Below are 22,021 nucleotides of genomic sequence, written 5' to 3'. Positions count from 1 at the left end.
GGTGCATTGTGTGTAAACTAAAGAATATAGCTTTTCATAACTAGTACATCTAAAAGGAAGAGGGAGGGCTTAAGGAGCAAATCAAGATGTTTACATTTTTATTAATTCATTTAATGTAGCAGCAGGATTACATATAAACAGAAGAGTATACAAATGTCCAGACCAAGGCAAAGTACATAATAATAGTTCAGATGTATGATAACACACTGGGGTTGACCTGTATCCCGACTGCAGGGTCTTAAGGCCAGATACTAAAGCTCAAGCTACACAGAACGGATACAACAGAACCGTTGGAGGATGTGAAAAAGCAAACTAGGAAAAGTGAGCAAACTGATTACACACAAGATACAGCTCACACTATTGGCAATTAACAGTTCATTTATCATGATTGCTCCTTTTCAAGCATTTCACAGCAACAATAGTAATGTTGACAAGCACATCAACACACAAAAGCTCTCCCATAAAAACAATCTCCGCGGTCTCGTCCCTTTTACCTCATGCACAAATCTCAGGAGGCATGAAAAACATTTTCAACAAAAAGTAACAGACAAGTTGACAGTTCACTCGTGACGCTGCACAATATTAAGTCGTGAGTACTTACCGATATCCTGGAACGGATTTCCAAGGAGAAAATGAGAAATGAAAATATATCTGTATGGGTTACGCTTACGTTTAGAAATAATAATTCACTGATCAACGGAAATTGTTCCGATGTTCAACAGTCCTCGTGAAGACAAAGGACGGGGAGCCGAAGGGAAATGACACGAAGGAGACGCCAGTAAACACGACAGAGTAACAGTTAAGTTATCAAGGCACACACAGTTCTGTTGAAAGCATCACAATTGAAGTTCAAGATACCCCTGCAGTATATTTCACATTTAAATATACAAGGTTATTCATTTACATGACTCGAGGACAAAACTGATATTTTTGTAAAGATGCGTGTGCTATCTTCACCACCATTAAATGAATGTTTCACATGGTTTTTTCAGGTGGAAGTGGCTATTTGAAGAGTCAGACTGAGCATCCTGGATTGCTCAACATGAAACAACTGGATGTGAAAAACATGACATGACACCACGAGCCAAGACAAAACAATCTGACGAATGTACAGTGACACAGATGACAGCTGGTGCCAATCCACCCTCCCCCTCCACATATATGTTCTATAAACTGTAATTGGTCCGATGCTCGATGTAAAGCAAGCTCTACGTCCACACCACGAGGTAACATTTACATTCATGAAACTGAAGTCACAGGTTGGCGTTCTGTGTTGCTATGGCTTTAAGAGGCATTGCTGTGACACAACATCATGTGCTCTTAAACTCCTCGAGAGGAGTGGAATGCTTGGAAACATCACGACTGCGCTCGAACCTGATCTACAGTTAATGGATGAGTCAAAGTGCCGTTTGAGATGCATGACATTTTAAAAAGAAAAAGGAAAAACACACATGCACACACACAAAAGAAACACCTCGCCCGTGTATTATGGTAGTTGGGTCAAGTCGATGTTAAAACAGTTTCGAGTTCAGTTCCAACACATTTGCTTGATTCTAATTTCAGTCGCACACTTATAACAACAATAACCACAATGAACCTGCGCTTCATTTCAGGAAAACAGACCAGCAATGATATTCTTTTGCCATGAGCATAAACTAAAACGTTTAGTTTTACAAAAATACTCTATTTTGATACATGGATACAAAATTCTAAAAAAGATAAGTTACTTTAAAATGGATCACTAATAGCTGCAGGACAAAATAGTATGAGTATGAAAATGCAAACAAATGCACATGAGCAATGCTATTCTAACAGTTGAATTCTCAGAAATTGGCTTTTTGATAACGCCAAATTGGCTACTGTTGTAGATATGCAACGTACAGCAGTGTTGCGTTCATAATAAAATAGAGTAATGTATCAAATTGGTCGAAATGTTTTCGAGAGGTCAACTGATCCATAAAACAAAGTACCGTTACATATACTTTTATAAAACTTGTACTTAAACCAACATGCTGAATCACTATCCACGTAAAGAGCTGCATAACTTAAATGAGTACAAACAAGTAAACATTATGAGGGCGTTTGCGACGACACGTATGAGACAAGATGACGCGCTTTACAACGGGAGCTTTGGTACGCCGGGTGCTCTCCAGTCTGACCCTCAAAACTAACAGTTTATGTCAGGAATATGGATATACGTACAAACTGTTATGCACTAGAAATACATCAGAAGAGCCCACTATTCCTGCGCATCTTTAACATTTTTTTATTTTAGGATGGCAAAGGCATGACCCCCCCTACCCTGACGTTGTTATCCGAACCAATCTCACTCCTTGTGCCTGAACCCAACCAACGAAGGCAACAGGCGCATCCAACCTGCGACAGACGGGCCGGTCACGGCTTCACCGGCCGAAGAAAGAAATGTGGCTTCCTGCACCTAGCACCATAGACAGAACCAACATGGCAGCCTCCATGTAACAGAGGCTTCCTCGACCAGTCGGCCCACAAGGGACGGTTACTGGAAGCCAACTTCACACGGTACCAAGACACAAACTAAAATATCTACCACAACACCAGGTAAAACAGTAACCGTAAATAGTGCAGAAATAAATAATAATAAAATCCTTCATTTCATTGCAGACTAAATGCATCGTTACATATTTGGGTGTTTAGTCAGTGTGACGAACACAAAGGCCGACTTGCCACTCCAACACTGAAAAACGACAATGTGTGTGTGTGAATGTCTGCTTGAGGAGACGGACCACTGAGATGCAACATGAGGAACTCCACAGCAAGGAGACATTCTCTACCAAGCCGTCCGAAACCTCACACAGATTCAGAAATTACTCTTTTTTTAATGCTCGGTAAAGATGCATTTTCCTTTACAAAGACAACTGCTGTATGCTATTTCGGTTTTTAACTGGACGTTACAAAGTACAAATTCAGCCAGGTCAGAAGGGAGCTGTGGATAGGCCTAAGGATTAGCTAGAGGTTATAAAGTGCTTGAGATAAAATGTTTATAAAACCACACAATACTCCATTTTCACTGGTGGAAAGTTTCTTTCTATCCACATTAAAGTGGTAAGTGATACCAACTTCTTCAAAACAATAAAAGATACACACATTATATAGTTGAACGCTTGTTAAAATGTCACCAACAAAGCTTCTACAAACCCAGTCATGAGGCCGTAACCTATGACAACACTGGGAGGAGCCAAATCAAAAGGCAAGTCACATTATTCACAAGGGTGAGTGTTAAATAGTTCCTCCGCTTTCTGCACACCAGAATGTATTGCTCACCATTTTGGTGTGCGATTTGTTTTGGGAGTTGACCAATATTTGACCACTCCTGATACGAGTCGGCACGGGTTCCTACCGAAACATGATTGAGGCAAAACATTCTACAAATGTATAATTTAATAGTCTTTACTCTCAGAGTAGATTTTAGTCAAATCGCTGACGTATGCATATCCATGTCAAAAGTTTAAACTGAGTTGTGACATTATTCAAGCCCTGCTTTTTCGCCATGTAACGTCCCCCATTTCCACACGATGAACACACCTAAACGCACCTCGCAGGCTGCTCCTCAGAGCGACGAGTTCGCCCGCTCACAAAATAAGATTCCGCCTCCATCGGACACTGACGGGCAATCTGATATTCACTTCTGGAGGTTTTATCTGCTCTGCCTGCTCTTACAGACTCACCTCATCACATTACTATTCCCCGGGTTCCTTGTCGCTGACATTCTTTATCCCTTTCCAGTTTTTCCACCAAACCTGGCAGGCTGTTTATCATCATCATCTTCCTCATCATCATCTTAGGTTCACATTAATAAAAACACTCAACAAAACACTGCATGTCGGAGAGGGATGGATAAAGCAGTTATTACAGGCCTCTCTGATCCTGCAAGAGGGGTAATAACAAAGGCGAATTCTTCAATTCAAGGACAATGGATGTATGAATGCCATACTTAATTATAAATATTCCATACAAACTGAGCTACGTGACCTCAGAATTTGGGGTTTAGGTAAAAGGGGCATTTCAATCTTACATACTTGAAAGTTTCTACGTTTTGTGGCATTGACACAAAACATCACACACACCAGTGTTGGGTTTGTTGACGTGAGGACGTTACACGGCTACATATCAGTCAGTCACTCTCCATAGCGCCCACATGGTCCAAGCGATAACCATTGCTTCTGTGGGCTTTCCAGTAGGTCCTACATTTTATCCATGTTGGAGGATGACGATATCGAAGCCTGCAGTTGATTCTGTAAGCTGCTCTGTATCTGTGTCTGTAGGTTGGTCTGCATTGGAGTCGGCAGGCTCGTTTCTATGGTCGCTTGCAAACTGGACTGCAAAGCAGTTTGTGTGTTTGCCTGCATCGCGTTCTGTAGGCTGGTCTGCATTTGGGCCTGAAGGCTGTTCTGTAAGCTGCTGTGCATGGCGGTCGGCATTGTGGAGGCAGCTTGGACCATGGGCTGGTCCAACAGAGGCTGCATGTGACTGGAGTTCTGGGGCGGGCCCTGAGCTGGAAGGGGGGGTCCAGAGGAACCGAGCAGCTGGGGTGAGTCTGGGAGGAAGAGAAGAGGGAAATATTCACTATTATAAAACAGTATTGAAAGGCATTACAAAAGAAAATCAACACAGTAAACTCTGATTTACTGGACTGTCGTGGTGGACAAGACCACCATCATCTTACCATTCTGGATGCCAAACACAAATAGATTGGCCTGCCCTTGTGGAGCCACATTCCCAGCCACAGTTGTCTGGAAAAGCTGCTCCGGGGGCTGCTGGCCAGGGTTGGCTACCACACCCACACCCCCCTGGACCACAAAGATGGTTGTGCCAGGGACCGGAGCCTGGTTGTTCAGCTCCTGGGAGCCAATCGTGCTCTGCAGGCTAGACAGAGACGTCTGTGGCAAGAACAGCTCCACGGGTTGAGTGCTCTGGATGCTGATGGAACTTGGGCCCACTTGCATTGGCTGCTGCTCCTGGAACAGACTCTGCTGTTGGTTCTCAGTGGATGTCGAGTTGCTGCCTGAGGAGCTCTGGTCTTGGAAGGACATGGGCTCTGCTGGGTCTGCCTGTTGGATTCCAACGCGGATGCTCCCCATAGGTGATGGGCCTTGGGTCTGGGTGCTGAAGAGAATAGTTGGGGGAATAGCCTGGGGATTAAGATCGGTGGTGCAGAGGAGGAGACCGGTCTGTTGGGGTTGGGAAAGCTGGCCCTGAGGGACGGGGTTGGCCTGGGAGTGGTTTGGGATACATTGGAACAAGGAGCTCTGCTGGCCCATTGCGAGTTGGGGTGGCTGTTGTTGATTCTGTTGCGGAGACTGCTGCTGCTCCATGGGGGTGCTCTGTTGCTGCATTTGGGAAAGTTGAGCTTGGGGTTGGTTCTGAAACATTGCAACAGACTGGGGCTGACCGGTGGATGTCTCCATTGAGGAGATGAATGCCAGCTGCTGTTGTTGGGGCTGAGGGTTTGGGGACAGGTACAGGGTCGACCCGGTAGGCTGCTGCTCCGGGTTGAGGCTGCCACTAGTCAGAACTGTCAGCGTATTCTGGAGCAGAGCGGCCTGGACCTGCTGCTGGGAGCCCTGGGCCTCGGCCAGGGGCCGGGGCGAATGAAAGAGCTGTTGTGGGGGAGAGGTGTGTGATGGAGGCTGTGTCGGGAAGCTGGTCTGAATGGTGAGCAGCTCTCCAGCCTGTTGAAGCAGCGACACTGGCTGCTGGACCTGGGGGGAGGAGTGGATTTGGGGTTGAAGCAACTCAGCCTGAAGGTGCTGCTGTAGGTTCTCCAACACCTGCTGCTCTTGTAGTTGTTGCAAGTTGCTCAACGCTTGATTTTGCTGCTGCTGCTGTTGTTGTTGTTGTTGTAGCTGATGTTGTTGTAAATTGTTAAGTATTTGATTTTGTTGTTGCTGATCCTGAAGTTGGATGTTGCTAAGGACTTGTTGTGTCTGACTTTGTTGCAACTGTTGTTGTTGTTGAATATTCTCCATGATTTGCTGCTGCTGGTCTTGTGGCTGTAATATAAGTTGCTGTTGGATCTGCATGTTGTCAAGAACTTGCTGCTGCTGCTGTTGTTGCTGTATGTGTTGCTGCTGTTGCTGCTGAAGGTTACCGAGGATTTGCTGTTGCTGCAGTTGTTGATGCTGTTGAAACTGTTGTTGTATCTGTTGTTGTTGTTGTATCTGCTGTTGTTGCTGTAGCTGTTGTAGCTGATGTTGTTGTTGTATCTGTAGCTGTGTTGACAGTGAATTATCTGTGGTTCCCAATCTAAGGCTATTCATGTTCTCCTGGACGTGCTGCTGAAGGGAGTCTGCAGAGGGGGTGGGGCTGTACAGCACAGAGTTGAGCTGCTGCTGGGCTACAGCCGCCTCCAACACCTGCTGGAAGGTGGTGCTACCTCCAGCCTGTAGCTCCCTCACTGCCCTCTCCAGCTGGGCCACCTCTTCTTGGGGGAACAGGGGAACCTGGGACTGTTGGGGCTGAGAAGGACTTGATATCTGGGGCATGGCCACAACGACCACCCCTCCACTGTTATTGGAACTCTCAGGAGGTAAGCTGTCCTGAGGATCTCGCAGGAATTGCTGGGGGACTTCGGGTGTCACAGGGGGGATTGTAGTATCGCCCGGCACTGGAAAGGAGGTGGTGGGGGCAATGTCCTGTTTTTCTATGGTGCTGAGAGACTCTAGGCTAGGGAACACAGGGGGTGTCTGGGCAAGCTCCACATCTTCAGGTTGGAGAGGCATTGGGCTCTGAAAGGACTCTCCACCTGGATGAGGACTAGAGCTGAGCTCCAGTGTCTGCTGCACCGTGACATGGGGCTCAGGGGATGACTATGGGAGGAAACAGAGATGTTACAAACGGCATTTCTGAAATAGATATTTGTATTCCTCTTTTATTGAGAATGAATGGGATCTTACCTTAAAGACATTAGTGCACGGTGGATTACTAGACACTTCCATTGGTGTGTCCTCTAGCCGTTTAGAAGGAGCAGCAGAGCCGTCAGTTTGCTCAGATGATAAAGATTTGATCTGGCCATCAAATTTACACGTCTTGACCATGGAGGGCCCCTCTGTTTTTACTGTCTGGACATTTGATTTATCAGCTGTGTGTAAGAGGAAACACCGATTCTTGTGATTTAAGTTTTTCTGGGAAGTGGATGAAGATTTCTGGCATTTCAGACACCTTTCTGTAAATACATCTGCTGTAACAGCTGTACCTGAGTCTGGAGTATAGGTGAAGGGCTGGGCGTCATGTGATCTACCAGCGTTGGTCATCACGAAGATCCCCACAGAAACAGGAGAAGTGACTGACTGGTTGTGGAACGGCGGAACTGTCACTATCAAATGGTTCTGGAAAAAAAAGATCCAAAAGGTCAATCACAAATTCAGTAACATCCCATGAAGAGTATGGTCGAAGAAAGCAGGCAGGTTTGATACTGCAGCTTAATTTACCTGATGGAAAAGGTCCATGTCGATCTTGGCCTCAGCCTGCCAGGAATTATCATCTGCAAATAAAACAAAATATTTGTCTTCTTTTAATCAGAGGTTTACATGCAGACAACTATATCCACACAAATTACAATGAGACAAAGATAAACACTAACAACACCAAGTTGGCTACAGCACCTGCAATGTTCTCCTGAAAAACAACTTTGGTTCCTTTGAGGAAGTTCTTTCCGATGATGAAAACTTCCTCTCCTCCTTTCACTGAGTAGCTGTGAAGACTTTTCTTCAGGATCTCTGGAACTCCTGCTGGCTGGGCTGGAGAATGACACAACAGTCAATGAATCACAACTCGCATAACATCTAGGCTAGTGTTGGCCAGAAGGCATGTGGAAGACTAACTCAAACACTTCTACAGTCTGATAAGACCAACACTCTCTGGCCATCCTCTTTAAAGCTTGACAACGGAAAAACACCGGGAAAAATCACTGGAAACTCAACATCCCTCAGCATTTAGCCTCATGCGGCCTGGTAGTGGCTGTTACCCGAGTAGGTTATGGTGTTTACAGAATATTTGTATTCATATTGTGCTTGAACTACTCACTGCAGAGGATGAGCGATGAGGCAACCTGTAGAGTCAGTACTGATCCATCAGGTTGGGGGATATTGACTCTGAATGCCAGTCTGGCCCTTGTGCTCTTCTTCTTGGACCCTGCCACACCAATACGGGCCTCCACATCTGCATTACGGAGCTTCAAAATCCCTACACGGTCCACCCTGTAAAAACAGCCATGGATGGGGAATACATGACACACTATTAACTGCTTGAACATCAACCCGGTGTAAGCATAACCTGGTTGCAACTATCCTCCAAAAAGAACCCCTTACGCAAGTGTCATGTCATTGCTGGGCTCCAGCGGGATCTCAATGACCGTGGTGCCCTCTATGTCGACCTCCTTGCAGGCAGTGGTGTTGCGGCCTGTCACTCTGCATGCCTGGTAGAAACCGTGAGGCTTCACTTTGCCTGCATCGTTTGCTACAAACACCTGCAGCACAACTGGTTCACTCATACCTTCCAACTGGGGACAGACATAAATAATTTGTGTGTTAATAACAACCTTCCCTAATAATAGAATCAGCTGGTTTTAAACCCAAGGCACACATAAGACAAGAACAATAATTTGTTCAAAGTAAAAACTTATAATATCTTTGCTACATGTACGCCAAGAAATGTCAAGGTTGTTCTATTGAGCGCTTCGTATTTGACACACATTAGCAGCAACAACTACAATAGAACGATCTAGTTTTTATATTATTTGCCCCGTGTACATTTGGGCTGCCAAATAACTTTGTACCACAGGAAACAGCAGGCTACCATTGTAAGATAAAGTGGCTCAAAACTCAAATGTTCATATGGGTATTGTTTGGTGGGTGAATGCTTCTGAACTGGTATGAGCGTTCTCATGTGGAGCGCAGTACTCCACACCACATGTCCTGTGTATTTTTGGCCTCATTCAAGAACCTCTAACTTCGGTGATAATACTTTTTCTGTGTGAAGAATCAGCTGGTGAACTTCTATTTCAAACCTTGACAGTGGGGAATCCCTGCTGTGTGCGGTCTTTGACAGAACCTCTGCTGCCCTCGGTCAAGTAGCGCGCTCTGTGCTGGGTCTCCGGCTGCACCAGGATCTTTAGCTCTTTCACATCACTCCTCGGGGGGTACTGAGTAGACAGTGAGCCACCCTTCCCCGCCGGTCCTGATTCAAGAGAGCTGCGGTACAGAAATAAATCCCATGGTCAAATTAATATTACCCCCGACTCAACCAATAATACGTGACATTTACTGTATTCCCACAGAGGTACAATGAGTTTAAAAGCAAGTCACCCCACCTGACTATGGGACTGTTCTTGTCTGTGCCCAGCTGAGAGAGGACAAAGTGAGGGGCCTTGGCGCTGTCCGCACCAAACACATCCATGCTGTCCTCTGGAGGAGCAGGCTTGGGCCCAGGTCGTTGGCGAGGGGTGCGTTTCCTAGACTTGCGCGGCACCTCTGTGTTGTCGTTGTAGGAGACGGAGCTATTCAAGCTGAAGTTGGAGACGGAGTCATCCGCCCACATGTTGCTGCTATGCTCAGAGTCTGGACCTGTGGGGCCAGATATGGCAGGCTCGTCTTGGCTGGACATCTGGCTGTCGTCAAATAGGTCCTCGGGTGGCGGGGATATGCTCAACACAGGCCTCCGTTTTGATGGGGTGTTCTGAGGCTGCTGGACTCCGAGCCCTGGCCCTACGTCTCCTGTTGCAGTGTTTGCCCCACTGTTGCCTCTGCTGGGGGCAGATACAGCACCCTCCATGCCTTGAATCTCTGAAGCTCCAGCCCCATCCCCTCCGGTGGAGCGGAGATGCTGGGGAGCCTTGAGATGGTCTGAGGATGAGTTAGAGGAGCCAGTGGATGGGTCTCCCATGGACAAGGATGAAGAGACAGAAGGGCTGGAGGTGGAAGAGTTGACATCTGTAGTAGTATATACAAATAACTAAGTTAGCACATATGCTCAGCACAGAGCAGGCGAGCAGTCCGATTCAAGCAGCTGAATGTGTGCATGATTTGTATCGATTTCCCCTCTTCCCAACTATTATTTCAACAGACTGTTGTGGGTCATATGCTCTCACTGTGCATGCCAGAGCTGTCAGGAATTGATCAAATGTCTTGAAGTTAAAGTTGAGAAGGGTACTTTAGGTCCCACAATGTTCTGAATCCTACAAAATCATTCTCAATTAAAATCAATGTGACAAAATTGACATGCTTTGTTTACAAAAACAAAAGCAAGCTACAAATTGTTACATACACATTGCCAGAAAGAAACATAACAAAATCTGGTCAAACTTTCTTGTACGGCCAAATTTGCAAGCTGGTAAAGTGGCACCAAATTTAATTTGCCAGGGTTACAGAACAGTTTGTGCAATGTGCATTCAGTAGTAAACAGTAATTTGCGCATGCCAATTGGAAGATTTGGTTGGGACTGAGCGTAACCATGGAGACAGAATAAACAAGCCTCTGACCTATGGAGCAGTGAACTGCAGACCATTTTATATGCAGACACTCCCTGCCTCAGAGGGAACTTCCTGCAATAAAAACGAGACAGCCAATGAGCAACAAGAGAGCTGATCATTCAAGATTCAACTTCTGCCAATCAGTAAATTGGATGAGTGTATATACTGAAGAAGTTGATCATTTAAAGACGTCTTGAAGCATTTGTATCGAGTTAGAAATGATTCAACGTCGTCGTGCTTTGATCAGCACCGCTTAGGGCCAGCTGGGTCAAACAGGATCGGTAAGAGGTAGAATTAACGTCAGTTAATTTGCTCTCAAGAGGAAACTCAAGACTGGAATCCCTCAGAGTTCAGCTGATGTTGGCTCCCTGAACCATGATCCAAGATCAGACCATATTATTTTGGCTTTCTAAAAGGATATTTAAAAGACAGTCCAATGCTTCTTAGGGGCAACTTCACCATTTCATAAAGAGACAGAACCTTCATAACTACTGAGAGAATCGATTGATTTGTAACACGGGAATAGATGAATCATTTGGCTGCAAAGCTCCACAAGCTTGACACCTCAATACAGAATTTGATATCCTACTGATGTATGCGTGTGTAAAAGAGTATGAGTGGATGACAATGCACATAGAAATTAAATGTCCACAGTCTGTTTTCTCTTTCAGGCACTCTTTGAAATATTTAATATTTAAGAACATTAGAGAGATGTGCTGGTAAAAAGAAAAAAAATGCTAATACACAGACTGTGGAGCCCAGAATGTCACAACATGAGGGATGTCAGAGATGACTGCTTAAGCCAAAGGGAAATACATGGATCGGTTAAGCTGCATGCACCTGTATATTTCTTAACTGGCTAAAAAGCAGACTTAAATGAAAGCATCACAATGGAAACAAAGTGCTGCTAAAAGAAACGAGTGAAATGAGAAAGAACGAGCTGTGTTAGCATGCAGCTAATGCACAGTCACCATTACTTGGAGCCGTTATTCAGAGCTGCGTTTTCCAGGAAAAGACTGTGTATGACTTTGACTACCGTATTTTTTGCACTATAGGGCGCACTTAAAAGCCTTTAATTTTCTCAAAAAACGACAGTGCGCCTTATAATCCGAAGCGCCGTATATATGGATTAATTCTGGTTTTGCTTACTGACCTAAGCGATTTTGTGTGGTACAAGGCGCTCACGGCGCTAAGTCAAAATGTTTTAGTACGACTTTGGTAAACTACAAAGCCGCACCGCTTGCAGCATTACGGCTACCGTAGCCAGGAGCGTCGCGGAGTAATACATACTGTGCTTCACCATAATATTACAGTGTGTGTATAAGGATCCCAAAATGGCACCTGTCAAGAGACACGCTTACGACGCGGACTTCAAACTCAAGGCTATCAGTCACGCAGTAGAACATGGGAATAGAGCAGCTGCGAGAGAAATCAACATCAATGAATCAATGGTACGGAAGTGGAGGAAGCAAGAAGATGACCTGCGCCAAGTAAAGAAGACCACACAGAGTTTCCGCGGGAACAAAGCGAGATGGCCACAGTTAGAGGACAAAATTGAACAGTGGGTTATTGAACAGAGAGCAGCAGGTAGAAGCGTCTCTACAGTCTCTATTCGACTGAAGGCAACAGCGTTAGCACGGGACATGAATATTGTAGCGACCCTGTGAAGTGGCTGTCAAGCAGTGTGGCACCGTGGTGCTGGTCGAGGGGGCGGGCCTGTGATTGGCGGAGTAGAGGGGAGGCGGGGTTAACCTGTTGGGAAACGGGAAGTTAAGGTTGGTTGACGGAGAACTGTGGTTGTTGACGTTGGAGCTGCGGAGCTGAGAGAAGCACGCTGTCGGTGGATGCCCAATAAAGAAGGAGTAAGAACGTTGTCCCGTCTCCGTGTCATCAGTCCATAACGTTACAATATCAATGACTTTCGAGGCGGTCCTTCTTGGTGCTTTCGTTTTATGAAAAGACGTAATTAACTCATTAACGTTTGAATAATGTTGAGAATTATTGTGAACGCGTTTAATAAAGTTTGATCGACTGACTTATCTGACTGTTTTTTTTCCGCTTAATGCGCCTTATAGTCCGGTGCGCTTTATATATGAAAAAAGCTTTAAAATAGACCATTCATTGACAGTGCGCCTTATAATCTAGTGCGCCCTATAGTGCAAAAAATACGGTACATAGAAGCAATTAAGATTCTTACATTATAGGAACTAACACTATCTAGGTAGAGGTTAGTTAGAAGTAAGACTAAAACTATACAATTGTTTGAAAGTGAATTGGTTGGGTAAAGAGCTGCAGGCAGGTATTGAAGTTTCAGCTTGAGTGAATATCAAAGCCCTAACGTACAGAGTCATGGTAAGCCATGCCTCTTCCTATGACGCTGCTAGAATTGAAAAAGAAAGTATCTTCCAGGGTCCCCTGACATCGACAAGTCAGACAGGACTAAGCAAAACAATGACAACAGATTTGAAGTAATTGGTGGTTCCTTGGATACAGCTTGAGAAGCCCGAAATATATTCATATACAGTTCAAGTCCATCTGTAAAAATCCCTTTCCAACACTCTGCCACCACCCTCCAATGGGTACAACCCTAACCTCATGGAACCAGCAAAACCCAAGGGAAATCTAATATCACCCTGCCTTGCTATTCGAGCAATATTGAAGTACTTGATAAAGATAAATACTATACTAGCATCTTATGATCTCAAAGAGTCACAAATATTGTCTCTGGAACTGGTGAAGTTGCCCCCAGACACTGAAACAAGACCATGTGAGTTGGGGAAGAGTTTGTGAAGGGTGACACCCGATCATGGTTTTCATGAACTTCGCAGGTAGCTCACCTGAAGCCAAGGCTGCCGAGGGGGGAGGTCCCGCCTCTCCCCCACTCTTCTGGCTCATGGTGGGTGGTGGGTCTGTCTGGGTGGACGACAGCTGGAGCTGGAGTTCTTTGGGGAGGAGGTCATATACCGACTCTGTAATAAAGGATGAGCGGGAGAAGACAAATTAGGCTCTGAAAAACAGAAATCAGATTATTGTTTGCTACAGGGCCAAACAAATAAAAGAGATAATTCACTCTTCACACGTAGAAATGTTCGGAGTTCAGTAGTTGTGGTTTAAGCCTGTTCAGAAATGGAGCCCATTTACATGTACAACCTTTATGGTCAGATTACCCACCATTTATTTTTAGAGGACAGAGAGGTATCTGCGTGTGCTGTCACAAAGCATACAGAAGTACCACTAAAGACAGCAAGACACCGGCAAAACAAATGTTCAAGGCCCAACAGAGTGCGCAATTCTTAAGTAGGAATGAAAGCATACTCGGGTCCCGTGATCAGTTTTTCCTACGTAGACAAAAATGTTTTGCTTTCAACAGTAACACAACACAGGCCATCTTATAATTATGTAAATTAGCCTTCCACGAGTTTAGTGTAAGACGACCCACAGAGAGTCTTGATATTTGATGGGTAATATGACTCCTAGTAGTTTATTACCAACCACTGCAGCTACACTGGAATTAACTGCACTCGATTGCAGATAAACACATGATGTGGTTGCTAAGAAACAGGAACCCGCCCAACCCTGACAGGGATATCTCAGCTGTGCATCGCCAGCACCCGGCATGTGTCGATGACTTTGCACCAGCAGAACGGTGAAACTGACTCGACACATGATCTGGCAATGAGGCTGTCGAGGGAGTGACAACACAGAAATCACCACAGTTCACACAAAGAGCCACACACTACTCTCATTCACAGAGAGGCAAACTTAAAGCACTGAGATGGAGGCCAGCTCCACGCTCCATTCTTTGTCCAAAGCTAATGGGTAGAATATGGAGCGGAATGGCATTAGGTTTTAAGTGCACATTTTTTTTATTTGAAAATGTAATCAGCAATGTTTCGATCCAAAGATAGAAAGAGTTGCGATAACCTTATTCACAGACCTCGCTGTGAAGAGTGTGCAGAAAATAAAGTCAAACCTGTCTCAGTGACACTTTCACAAAGACACCTACAGACCGTGTAAGAAATCACGACAGCGTAGTTACACAAAGAGCAAAGTGTGCGATAATCCTCCACCTGTGTCTGTTGCACTTCGTTCACGCTGAGAAGAGAGAGTGTCTTTGTGCAGGGATGCATTACAGATCGACTGTCAACCAGACGTGACCTCAGGTTTGAATAGAACCCTTTTCACACAGGAGGTGTGTGTATGAAGCGACGCCAGGACTGAGAGCGTGTTCAACCTGCCTGGAGCTCATTCACATGCAATGACAGGCATTCGCTTATAAATACATGTCGTCACCACACACAGACCCACACGACATCTGCAGCAGTGGGTTATTATATATTCGTGCAAAAAAAAAACGTAATTCTATTACATAATAAAGATGCCTGTTCACTGGACTGGGCGTCCAGGTTGGATGACAGATCAAAAGGAGGCTACACTGGGATACACGGTGTCACGTGTTTGTCTAAATGGGGCATACGTGCTCGTCACTAATCAAGGCTTTTTGCAGATGTAAATGAACAGTCTGGATTTCATTCAGCATTTTGAATTCACTCGTGTGCAAGACCGGTCAGGGAGGGAACAAGAGACAAAACAGTGTTTGTATACAATGCGTCCAATTACATTTGGGACTTAAAGAAGTGCTTCAATGCAAAGCTCTATCCACCGACAAGAACACATTTTAAACTATCAAAGTCTCTTAATTTAGTGTCTTTTATTTTGTGGACAGAAAAGTGCACTACCACACATCCTGGCATTGTTACTTATCAAGAGAAAATATAATGCTATCCATACTTATAAATCCTAGTGGGAAATAAATATGAAGTTTAACTTCTCACTGTTCCCAATTGAATTGTTGACACGGATCTGTTCAGGGATGAGCGCGTGGATCTGCATTTGCTTTTATAGAAGTTAGATGACATTTGTGCAGTTTATGTGCACAACTCTAAAGGCTTGACCGAGTATGCCACAAACACATCGGCACTAACAGCATACGACCGCAGCACACTTTTGGACATAAACTTTTGCGCAAAACAAGGGTTTTTGTCCACTTTTTCCATCGATCCAGCGTGGCCGGCCGAGATCGTACGAGCGAACCACAACAACAACAGTGGAGCCGCTACTACGGGGGGACGACGAAAACATCGAGGGAAACGGAGCGGAATTCGGAACAGACTGAGAGTTCAAGCCCACCGTCCACCTCTGCCCAGCATCCTTCTTGCTAACGTCCAGTCTCTGGAAAATAAGATGGATGATGTTAGGGCAAGGATCAGATTCCAACGGGACATAAGGGACTGTAACATCTTTTGTCTGACGGAAACATGGCTGACCCCGCTGGTGCCGGATCGAGTCATATGCCCAACCGAGTCCTTCTCTGTTTTCCGTGCAGACAGAACGGAAGAGTCTGGTAAATCTAAGGGTGGAGGGGTTTGCTTCATGACTAACAACAAGTGGTGCGACCCCAAGAACATTAAGACTCTTTCTCGTTCCTGCTCGCCGAACCTGGAACATCTGACGATCTCATGCCGTCCATTCTACCTTCCCCGGGAGTTCAGCTCGGTCATCACCACAGCCGTCTACATTCCACCACAAGCGGACACCGACGTAGCACTATCGGACCGACATGATGTGTTATGTCGGCATCAGAACAAGTATCCCGACGGCTGTGGTGGTGGCTGGGGACTTTAATAGGGCAAACCTAAAAAAGTCATGCCGAACTTTCACCAGCACATTACGTGTGCTACCAGAGGAAAGAACGTTGGACCACTGCTATACGCCATTCAAGAGAGGCTACAAGGCTGTCTCTCTCCTCCGCTCGCAAATCAGACCATGCCGCCATTTTTCTGCTTCCGGAGTACCGGAAAAGATCGCTGGAAGCGGTAGTGACGAGGAACGTGAAGCGGTGGACTGACCAATCAGAGGCTGAGCTACAGGACGCTCTGCGTGTCGTCGACTGGGACATGATCCAATCCAGTTCCAGTGACGCCAGCGAGTTTATGAAGTAGCAATGAGCCTCATAGCAACGCTTAGCGGACACCATCGTCCCCACGGTAAAAGTTAGGGTCTTTCCTAACCAAAAGCCGTGGGTTGATAGATCCATCCGTGAAGCTGTGAACGCCCGTATTGCTGCCTATAACTCCGGTCTTGTATCCGCAACATGGACGAGTACAAGGCAGCGGTCTATGGACTGAGGAGGCGGTGAAGGACGCCAAAGGAGGTACCGAGACAGAGTGGAATCACAGATGGAGCAGCGCGACACCAGGCGCCTATGGCAGGGGCTACGGACTATCACAGACTACCAGAGCAGACCCGCGCAATGGTGAGTGCCGACGCATCCCTAGCGGACGACCTGAACTCATTTTATGCACGGTTTGAGGCTAGCAACAACAGCGCTAGCTCGCCGCTAACAACAACACCGTTAAGCGTAGCCGAGGTGAGTTCTACCGCTGGGGATGAACACACTCTCTGTGACCGAGCACAGTGTGAGGAGGGCTCTGTTGAGGGTGAACACCAGGAAAGCTGCAGGTCCAGATGGCATATCTGGGCGAGTACTGAAGACCTGTGCTAACCAGCTAGCTCCAGTGTTCACCACAATATTCAACCTCTCCTGGCTGAGTCCGTGGTCCCCGCCTGCTTCAAGAGATCCACTATTGTCCCTGTGCCCAAGAATGCTTCTCCAGCATGTATGAATGACTACCGACCGTGGCCCTCACCTCGGTGGTCATGAAATGCTTTGAGAGGCTGATAAAGGACTACATCTGCGCCTTCCTCCCTTCCTCCATGGACCCGCTGCAGTTTGCTTATCGCCCAAACAGATCCACGGATGATGCTGTCTCCCAGGTACTGCACACCACACTCTCTCATCTGGACAGCCAGAGGGGGCTATGTGAGACTGCTGTTCATTGATTATAGTTCAGCTTTCAACACCATAGTCCCCTCCAGACTGGCCGGCAAGCTGATTGAGCTGGGACTGAACACCCAGCTGTGTGCTTGGATCCTGGACTTCCTGACCGCCAGGCCACAGGTGGTCAGGGTGGGCAGACACACCTCCAAATCCCTCACCCTGAACACAGGATCCCCCCAGGGTTGCGTCCTCAGCCCCTACTGTACTCCCTGTACACACATGACTGTGTGGCCAGGTTCAGCTCCAACACCATCATCAAGTTTGCGGATGACACAGTGGTGGTGGGCCTGATCTCCGACAACGACGAGAAGGCCTACCTGGAGGAAGTTGCTGATCTGTCACTCTGGTGCCAGGACAACAGCCTCATCATGAATGTCACCAAAACTAAGGAGCTGATTGTGGACTTTAGGAGGGTACAACAACAGAGGACGTACTCACCACTGGGGATTAACGGGACTACTGTGGAGAGGGTGAGCGGGTATAAATACCTGGGAGTCCACATCACCGAGGATCTGACATGGTCAACGAACACAGACACTCTGGTGAGAAAGGCAAGGCAGCGCCTCTACCACCTCAGGCAGCTGAGGAAATTTAAAGTTTCCCAGAGGATCCTTCAGTCCTTCTACTCTGGAGCTGTAGAGGCGTCCTGACAGGAAGCATCACAGCCTGGTTTGGCAACTGCTCCGCTCAGGACAGGAAGGCTCTGCAGAGAGTAGTGCGTTCGGCTGAACGCACTATTGGAACTACACTCCCACCCTGCAGGACTTGTACACCAGGAGGTGCAGAACCAGAGCCGGCAGGATCATGAAGGATCCTCACCACCCCAACAACAGACTGTTTCAGCTGCTGCGGTCAGGCAGGCGCCTCCGTAGTCACGCTGCAAGAACAGAGAGACTGAGACGGAGTTTCTTTCCTCAGGCCATCAGGACTGTGAACTCCGACCTCACCAGGACCCCCACATAGACCCACACAACTGCCCCTCTTAGGCACACACACACACACACACACACACACACACACACACACACACACACACACACACACACACACACACACACACACACACACACACACACACACACTTACTGTAAATATTGTGTTGTTTTTTATTGTAAATAGTGTGTACTTGTTGCCCTTGCACATTCCTGCTGAGCATTGCCACTTTCATTTCACTGCACACCCTGTGTGTGTATGTGACAAATAAAACATCTTGAATCTTGAAGTAGGCTGCAACACACTGGCTCGCCAGAGGGTGGACTGTGTTGAACATACACTTAGAACAATTCAATTACCTCATCTCTAAGTTATGCACTCACATTACACATGCCTTCAAGGTTTTCCCAAATGGCAAGGTCACCAGTACATTTTTATTCTTTGCAGCTGGCTTAGATGGGGGATGACAGATGAATAGACAATACATGAGGCCATGTTTTTGTTGCAAATTAAAAAAATATGCAGGCTGAGAATGTGTCTCAGTGTCCAAACATGGCTCCTTTAATTACACACTTGAATTCACGCTGCTCCCTGCACACAAAGAATGCCATTTTGGGATATTTACACCATCACTTTTTACCTCGACACTGAATTATACTGGCAATGAATGACTAGATGCTATATTTGTCTCTCCATGCTCCTGCTTATGTAGAGCCGATAAACCAGATCAGTGGTTCCAGCTTAAGATATGAACCACTACATGTCATTTAGCTGACACTTTTATCCAAAGCGACTTACAATCCTGTTACAATCATACACCGTAGACGCAGCTACAGGGAGCAATTCAGGGTAAAGTGTCTTGCTCAGGGACACATCGACTAGGGCGGGGATTGAACCTCCAACCCCCCTGATTGAAAGACGGACCTGCTGCCCACTGACCCACAGTCGCCCGCTTACTTCTACTACCGCTTACTACCAATTACTTCTTTGAACATCTAGTTGTAATGTCCGTAAAAAGCTACAGTAATGCATGTTGATCTGATTTTTAATCACAAACTTTGTGGTAGTCAACCTAGCCTGAACAAACCACTGGGCTAGCTTACCAAGGGGCAGTGAATAAACAAATATACATGATGTGTCAATACAAGTTATGAGGCAGGATTCTTTCCAGGGGGCACTTTCATTTCTTCTCATAGGTCTCAGGTGGCTGACAGTAAATTGAGCCTAATGGATGCATCAACGGAAGTGAATACATTCAATTCAGGCTCCTTAAACAACAACAGAGCCAAAACAAAAATCTGATTTCATGTTTAACTATTTATAAAAGCATGTTTATAATATCCTGGTATTCCAATTTATATTTTAAACAATATAGCATACAAATAGGCTGTGGGTTTATTCATTATGAAATGTATATTATTTGAGAGCCCCTATGTCATTTTCACTGACACAGTCAGTCATAAATCTATCATTTGTGTCTCACATAGATGCAAGGCGACACAAATCCTGAAAGTGGTCCCCAGAGCCAGAGTTGGCAAATAAAAGATATGACATTTGAAAATGTACAATGTTACTAAGCGATCACGGTTTGAGTAACTATTGACAATTCACATTTAACGCTCTCCGTCTCTCTTACTGGCTGGAATACAGTACAAGAGGTCTCCCACTAGATTCTTGATGAACATGCCTCTTACATTGACTCCTACACAAGCACACACCCAATTGCTGAGATATAAATCTACACAAACACACACCCAATTGCTGAGATATAAATAAGCGTGAGACAGTGTGGCCATATGGTAGGCTCAACTGAGCATTTCAGGGTCACATGATAGCAGTGCTTTCTGCTAGCTCATGAGCACCCTATACATAGCAGATAGACAGATGTCAGAACAGCAGGTCCAACAGCTGGCAGGTACAGATTGCATTCGGTGTAAATGTTATTTGTTAACCATCACAATGTGAACTACATCTCAAACCAGGTGGTAAAATAACAGGAAGTCAGTGTCCAATCATAATGCAGAAATCTGTAAGTTTCAGGTTACCACTTTAAGAGCGCAACAAAACAACAACAACACATAGCACACAAGGCCAGTACATGAATAAGCAATGGCGTGATAGATGCCCGTGTTGAGGGGCAGATTCACAGACAGTTCCCTTACACATGAAGTTGATATGCTGGGTAACAGAAGGGGAGACGGAGTGCTGCTGAAAGCCAGCACACATCCACCAACCTAAGAGTTAACGGTCTAGGTCTGGATCGATGTAGCAACACCCTCCTAAAAATAAAATTAAGAGCTGGCTGACATGTGTCCGAAATGTATTATAGATTAAATGTTGGCACGAGTGGCAGCACCCTTTACCCTGTCAAGTGGCAATCGCCATGTGCCCCAAACTGCATTGAATTAAGAGGCGGACAAACTATGGCTCAATTCCGCACATGATTTTAAACCAGAGGGACCATCACCCAAGAAAGACACAAAACATGCATGTACTACATTTTCTCGCGATATAAGAATACACACACACACACACCTCTCCGCAGAATCCGACCAGGGCATTTAGCACATCCAACCAATGGACACTGTGGCGAGCGGGTAGCGCGTACCTAACTAACCTAACGCTCGCCATCAGACGAGACCGCACATAAATGACGAATCCACTACTATCGATGGCATCTCGCGTATCGCCTGATATATTTCGACGAGCCGCCTAACGCGCCGTGGTCTTCCACGCATGTGACACCGCCAGCCAACCAGGTGCTCGCCAACGCTCAAGCCAAATGCGGCTAACTGACTGCTAGCTTGGTCGGCTAACGGCAGAAAAGCTAACTCCTGCTAGCTAGCAGCTTAACGGGAGCGATCGAGACATTCACAACACGTCAAGTTAAACAACCGGCGCGTTGCCCCGATGATGCGTTTCGGAAAGTCTTACCTTTTGAGTATAGAGATTTGGGAGAATTGAGGTCGAGGTCCGAGCTGAGGAGGGATATAAAATCAGAGGGCATCGCAGCGCTTCATCGAGTGGAGGGGAAGCAGACACTCTTTGGTAGAAACGAAGTCGGCAGCTCTCATAAATATTGCGTTTCACAGGCGAAATGTTTTAATATACAGAGTGGAACATCGACACAGTCTCAAGGCGACAAAAACTAAAACTTTGAATATTAAAAATAACCGTTGATCAGCACGTCTCCCGTTACTCTGAGTGTCTTTGCTGAGAGGAGACACATTTCGTGCTTCGTTGAGACGAACGCGCACAAACACACGCACGCACGCACACACTTGCCTACAGTTGGTCGGCCCACGTTCTAGCCCCTCCCCCTTCTGCCGCCCAGGGGCATGCGCTGTGGCCGGGCTGAGGATCCACAGTTAACCATCACAGAGGAAAGTAATGTCATTACATTGGATGGCTTGTTCGTTCCGTTATAGTCCTTTTGAATCACACTGATGTCACCTACATCCCGGGGAGATGGACATATTGTGCCAAGGGAGGAACACATACTGTCAAGTTCCCGAGATCTTCAATGTTGTGATCGGCTTTCTTTAAAAAAAAAAAAAATATTTTAAATGTATTTAACCAGGAAATGCCTCATTGAGATTACAAATCTCCTTTAAAAGAGTGTGCTGGCCAAGACAGCAGCAGTAGCACGTCACACAAAGTTTCAGATAATACAACATAAAACA

General features: G+C 46.0%; 1 protein-coding gene across 3 annotated transcripts; it reads right to left on the bottom strand.

The window, feature by feature from the left end:
* Positions 1 to 81: 81 nt before the first annotated feature.
* nfat5a (nuclear factor of activated T cells 5a) lies at positions 82 to 21,567 on the bottom strand. 3 transcript variants are annotated; one of them, XM_056417603.1, is made up of 12 exons: positions 21,273 to 21,567; positions 13,342 to 13,473; positions 9,347 to 9,965; positions 9,044 to 9,227; positions 8,346 to 8,536; positions 8,062 to 8,234; positions 7,641 to 7,775; positions 7,467 to 7,519; positions 7,232 to 7,364; positions 6,933 to 7,117; positions 4,703 to 6,845; positions 82 to 4,573 (listed from the first exon to the last, which is right to left on the bottom strand). In XM_056417603.1, the coding sequence occupies exons 1-12, from the start codon at positions 21,343 to 21,345 to the stop codon at positions 4,221 to 4,223; spliced, it is 4,374 nt and encodes a 1,457-aa protein (XP_056273578.1). In that variant the 5' UTR covers positions 21,346 to 21,567; the 3' UTR covers positions 82 to 4,220. The 3 variants fall into 3 exon arrangements, with proteins under 3 accessions (XP_056273578.1, XP_056273580.1, XP_056273579.1); XM_056417605.1 differs by lacking the exon at positions 21,273 to 21,567 and adding an exon at positions 10,514 to 10,576 and having other exon boundaries at positions 13,342 to 13,418; XM_056417604.1 differs by lacking the exon at positions 21,273 to 21,567 and having other exon boundaries at positions 9,347 to 10,576; positions 13,342 to 13,418.
* Between the last annotated feature and the right edge of the window lie 454 nt (positions 21,568 to 22,021).

This window comes from Pseudoliparis swirei, chromosome 6 (genome assembly GCF_029220125.1).
Source record: "Pseudoliparis swirei isolate HS2019 ecotype Mariana Trench chromosome 6, NWPU_hadal_v1, whole genome shotgun sequence".
Taxonomy (NCBI): domain Eukaryota; kingdom Metazoa; phylum Chordata; class Actinopteri; order Perciformes; family Liparidae; genus Pseudoliparis; species Pseudoliparis swirei.
This window is presented reverse-complemented; position numbering and strand designations above follow the sequence as displayed.

Excerpts from the sequence above, each read along its gene's own strand:
- nfat5a (XM_056417603.1), bottom strand. The coding sequence starts at position 21,345 with ATGCCCTCTGATTTTATATCCCTCCTCAGCTCGGACCTCGACCTCAAT. Across the intron at positions 9,228-9,346 it reads AAGAACAGTCCCATAGTCAG|CTCTCTTGAATCAGGACCGG; the intron begins GTGGGGTGACTT and ends TCTGTACCGCAG. Across the intron at positions 4,574-4,702 it reads TGTGTTTGGCATCCAGAATG|ACTCACCCCAGCTGCTCGGT; the intron begins GTAAGATGATGG and ends TCTTCCTCCCAG.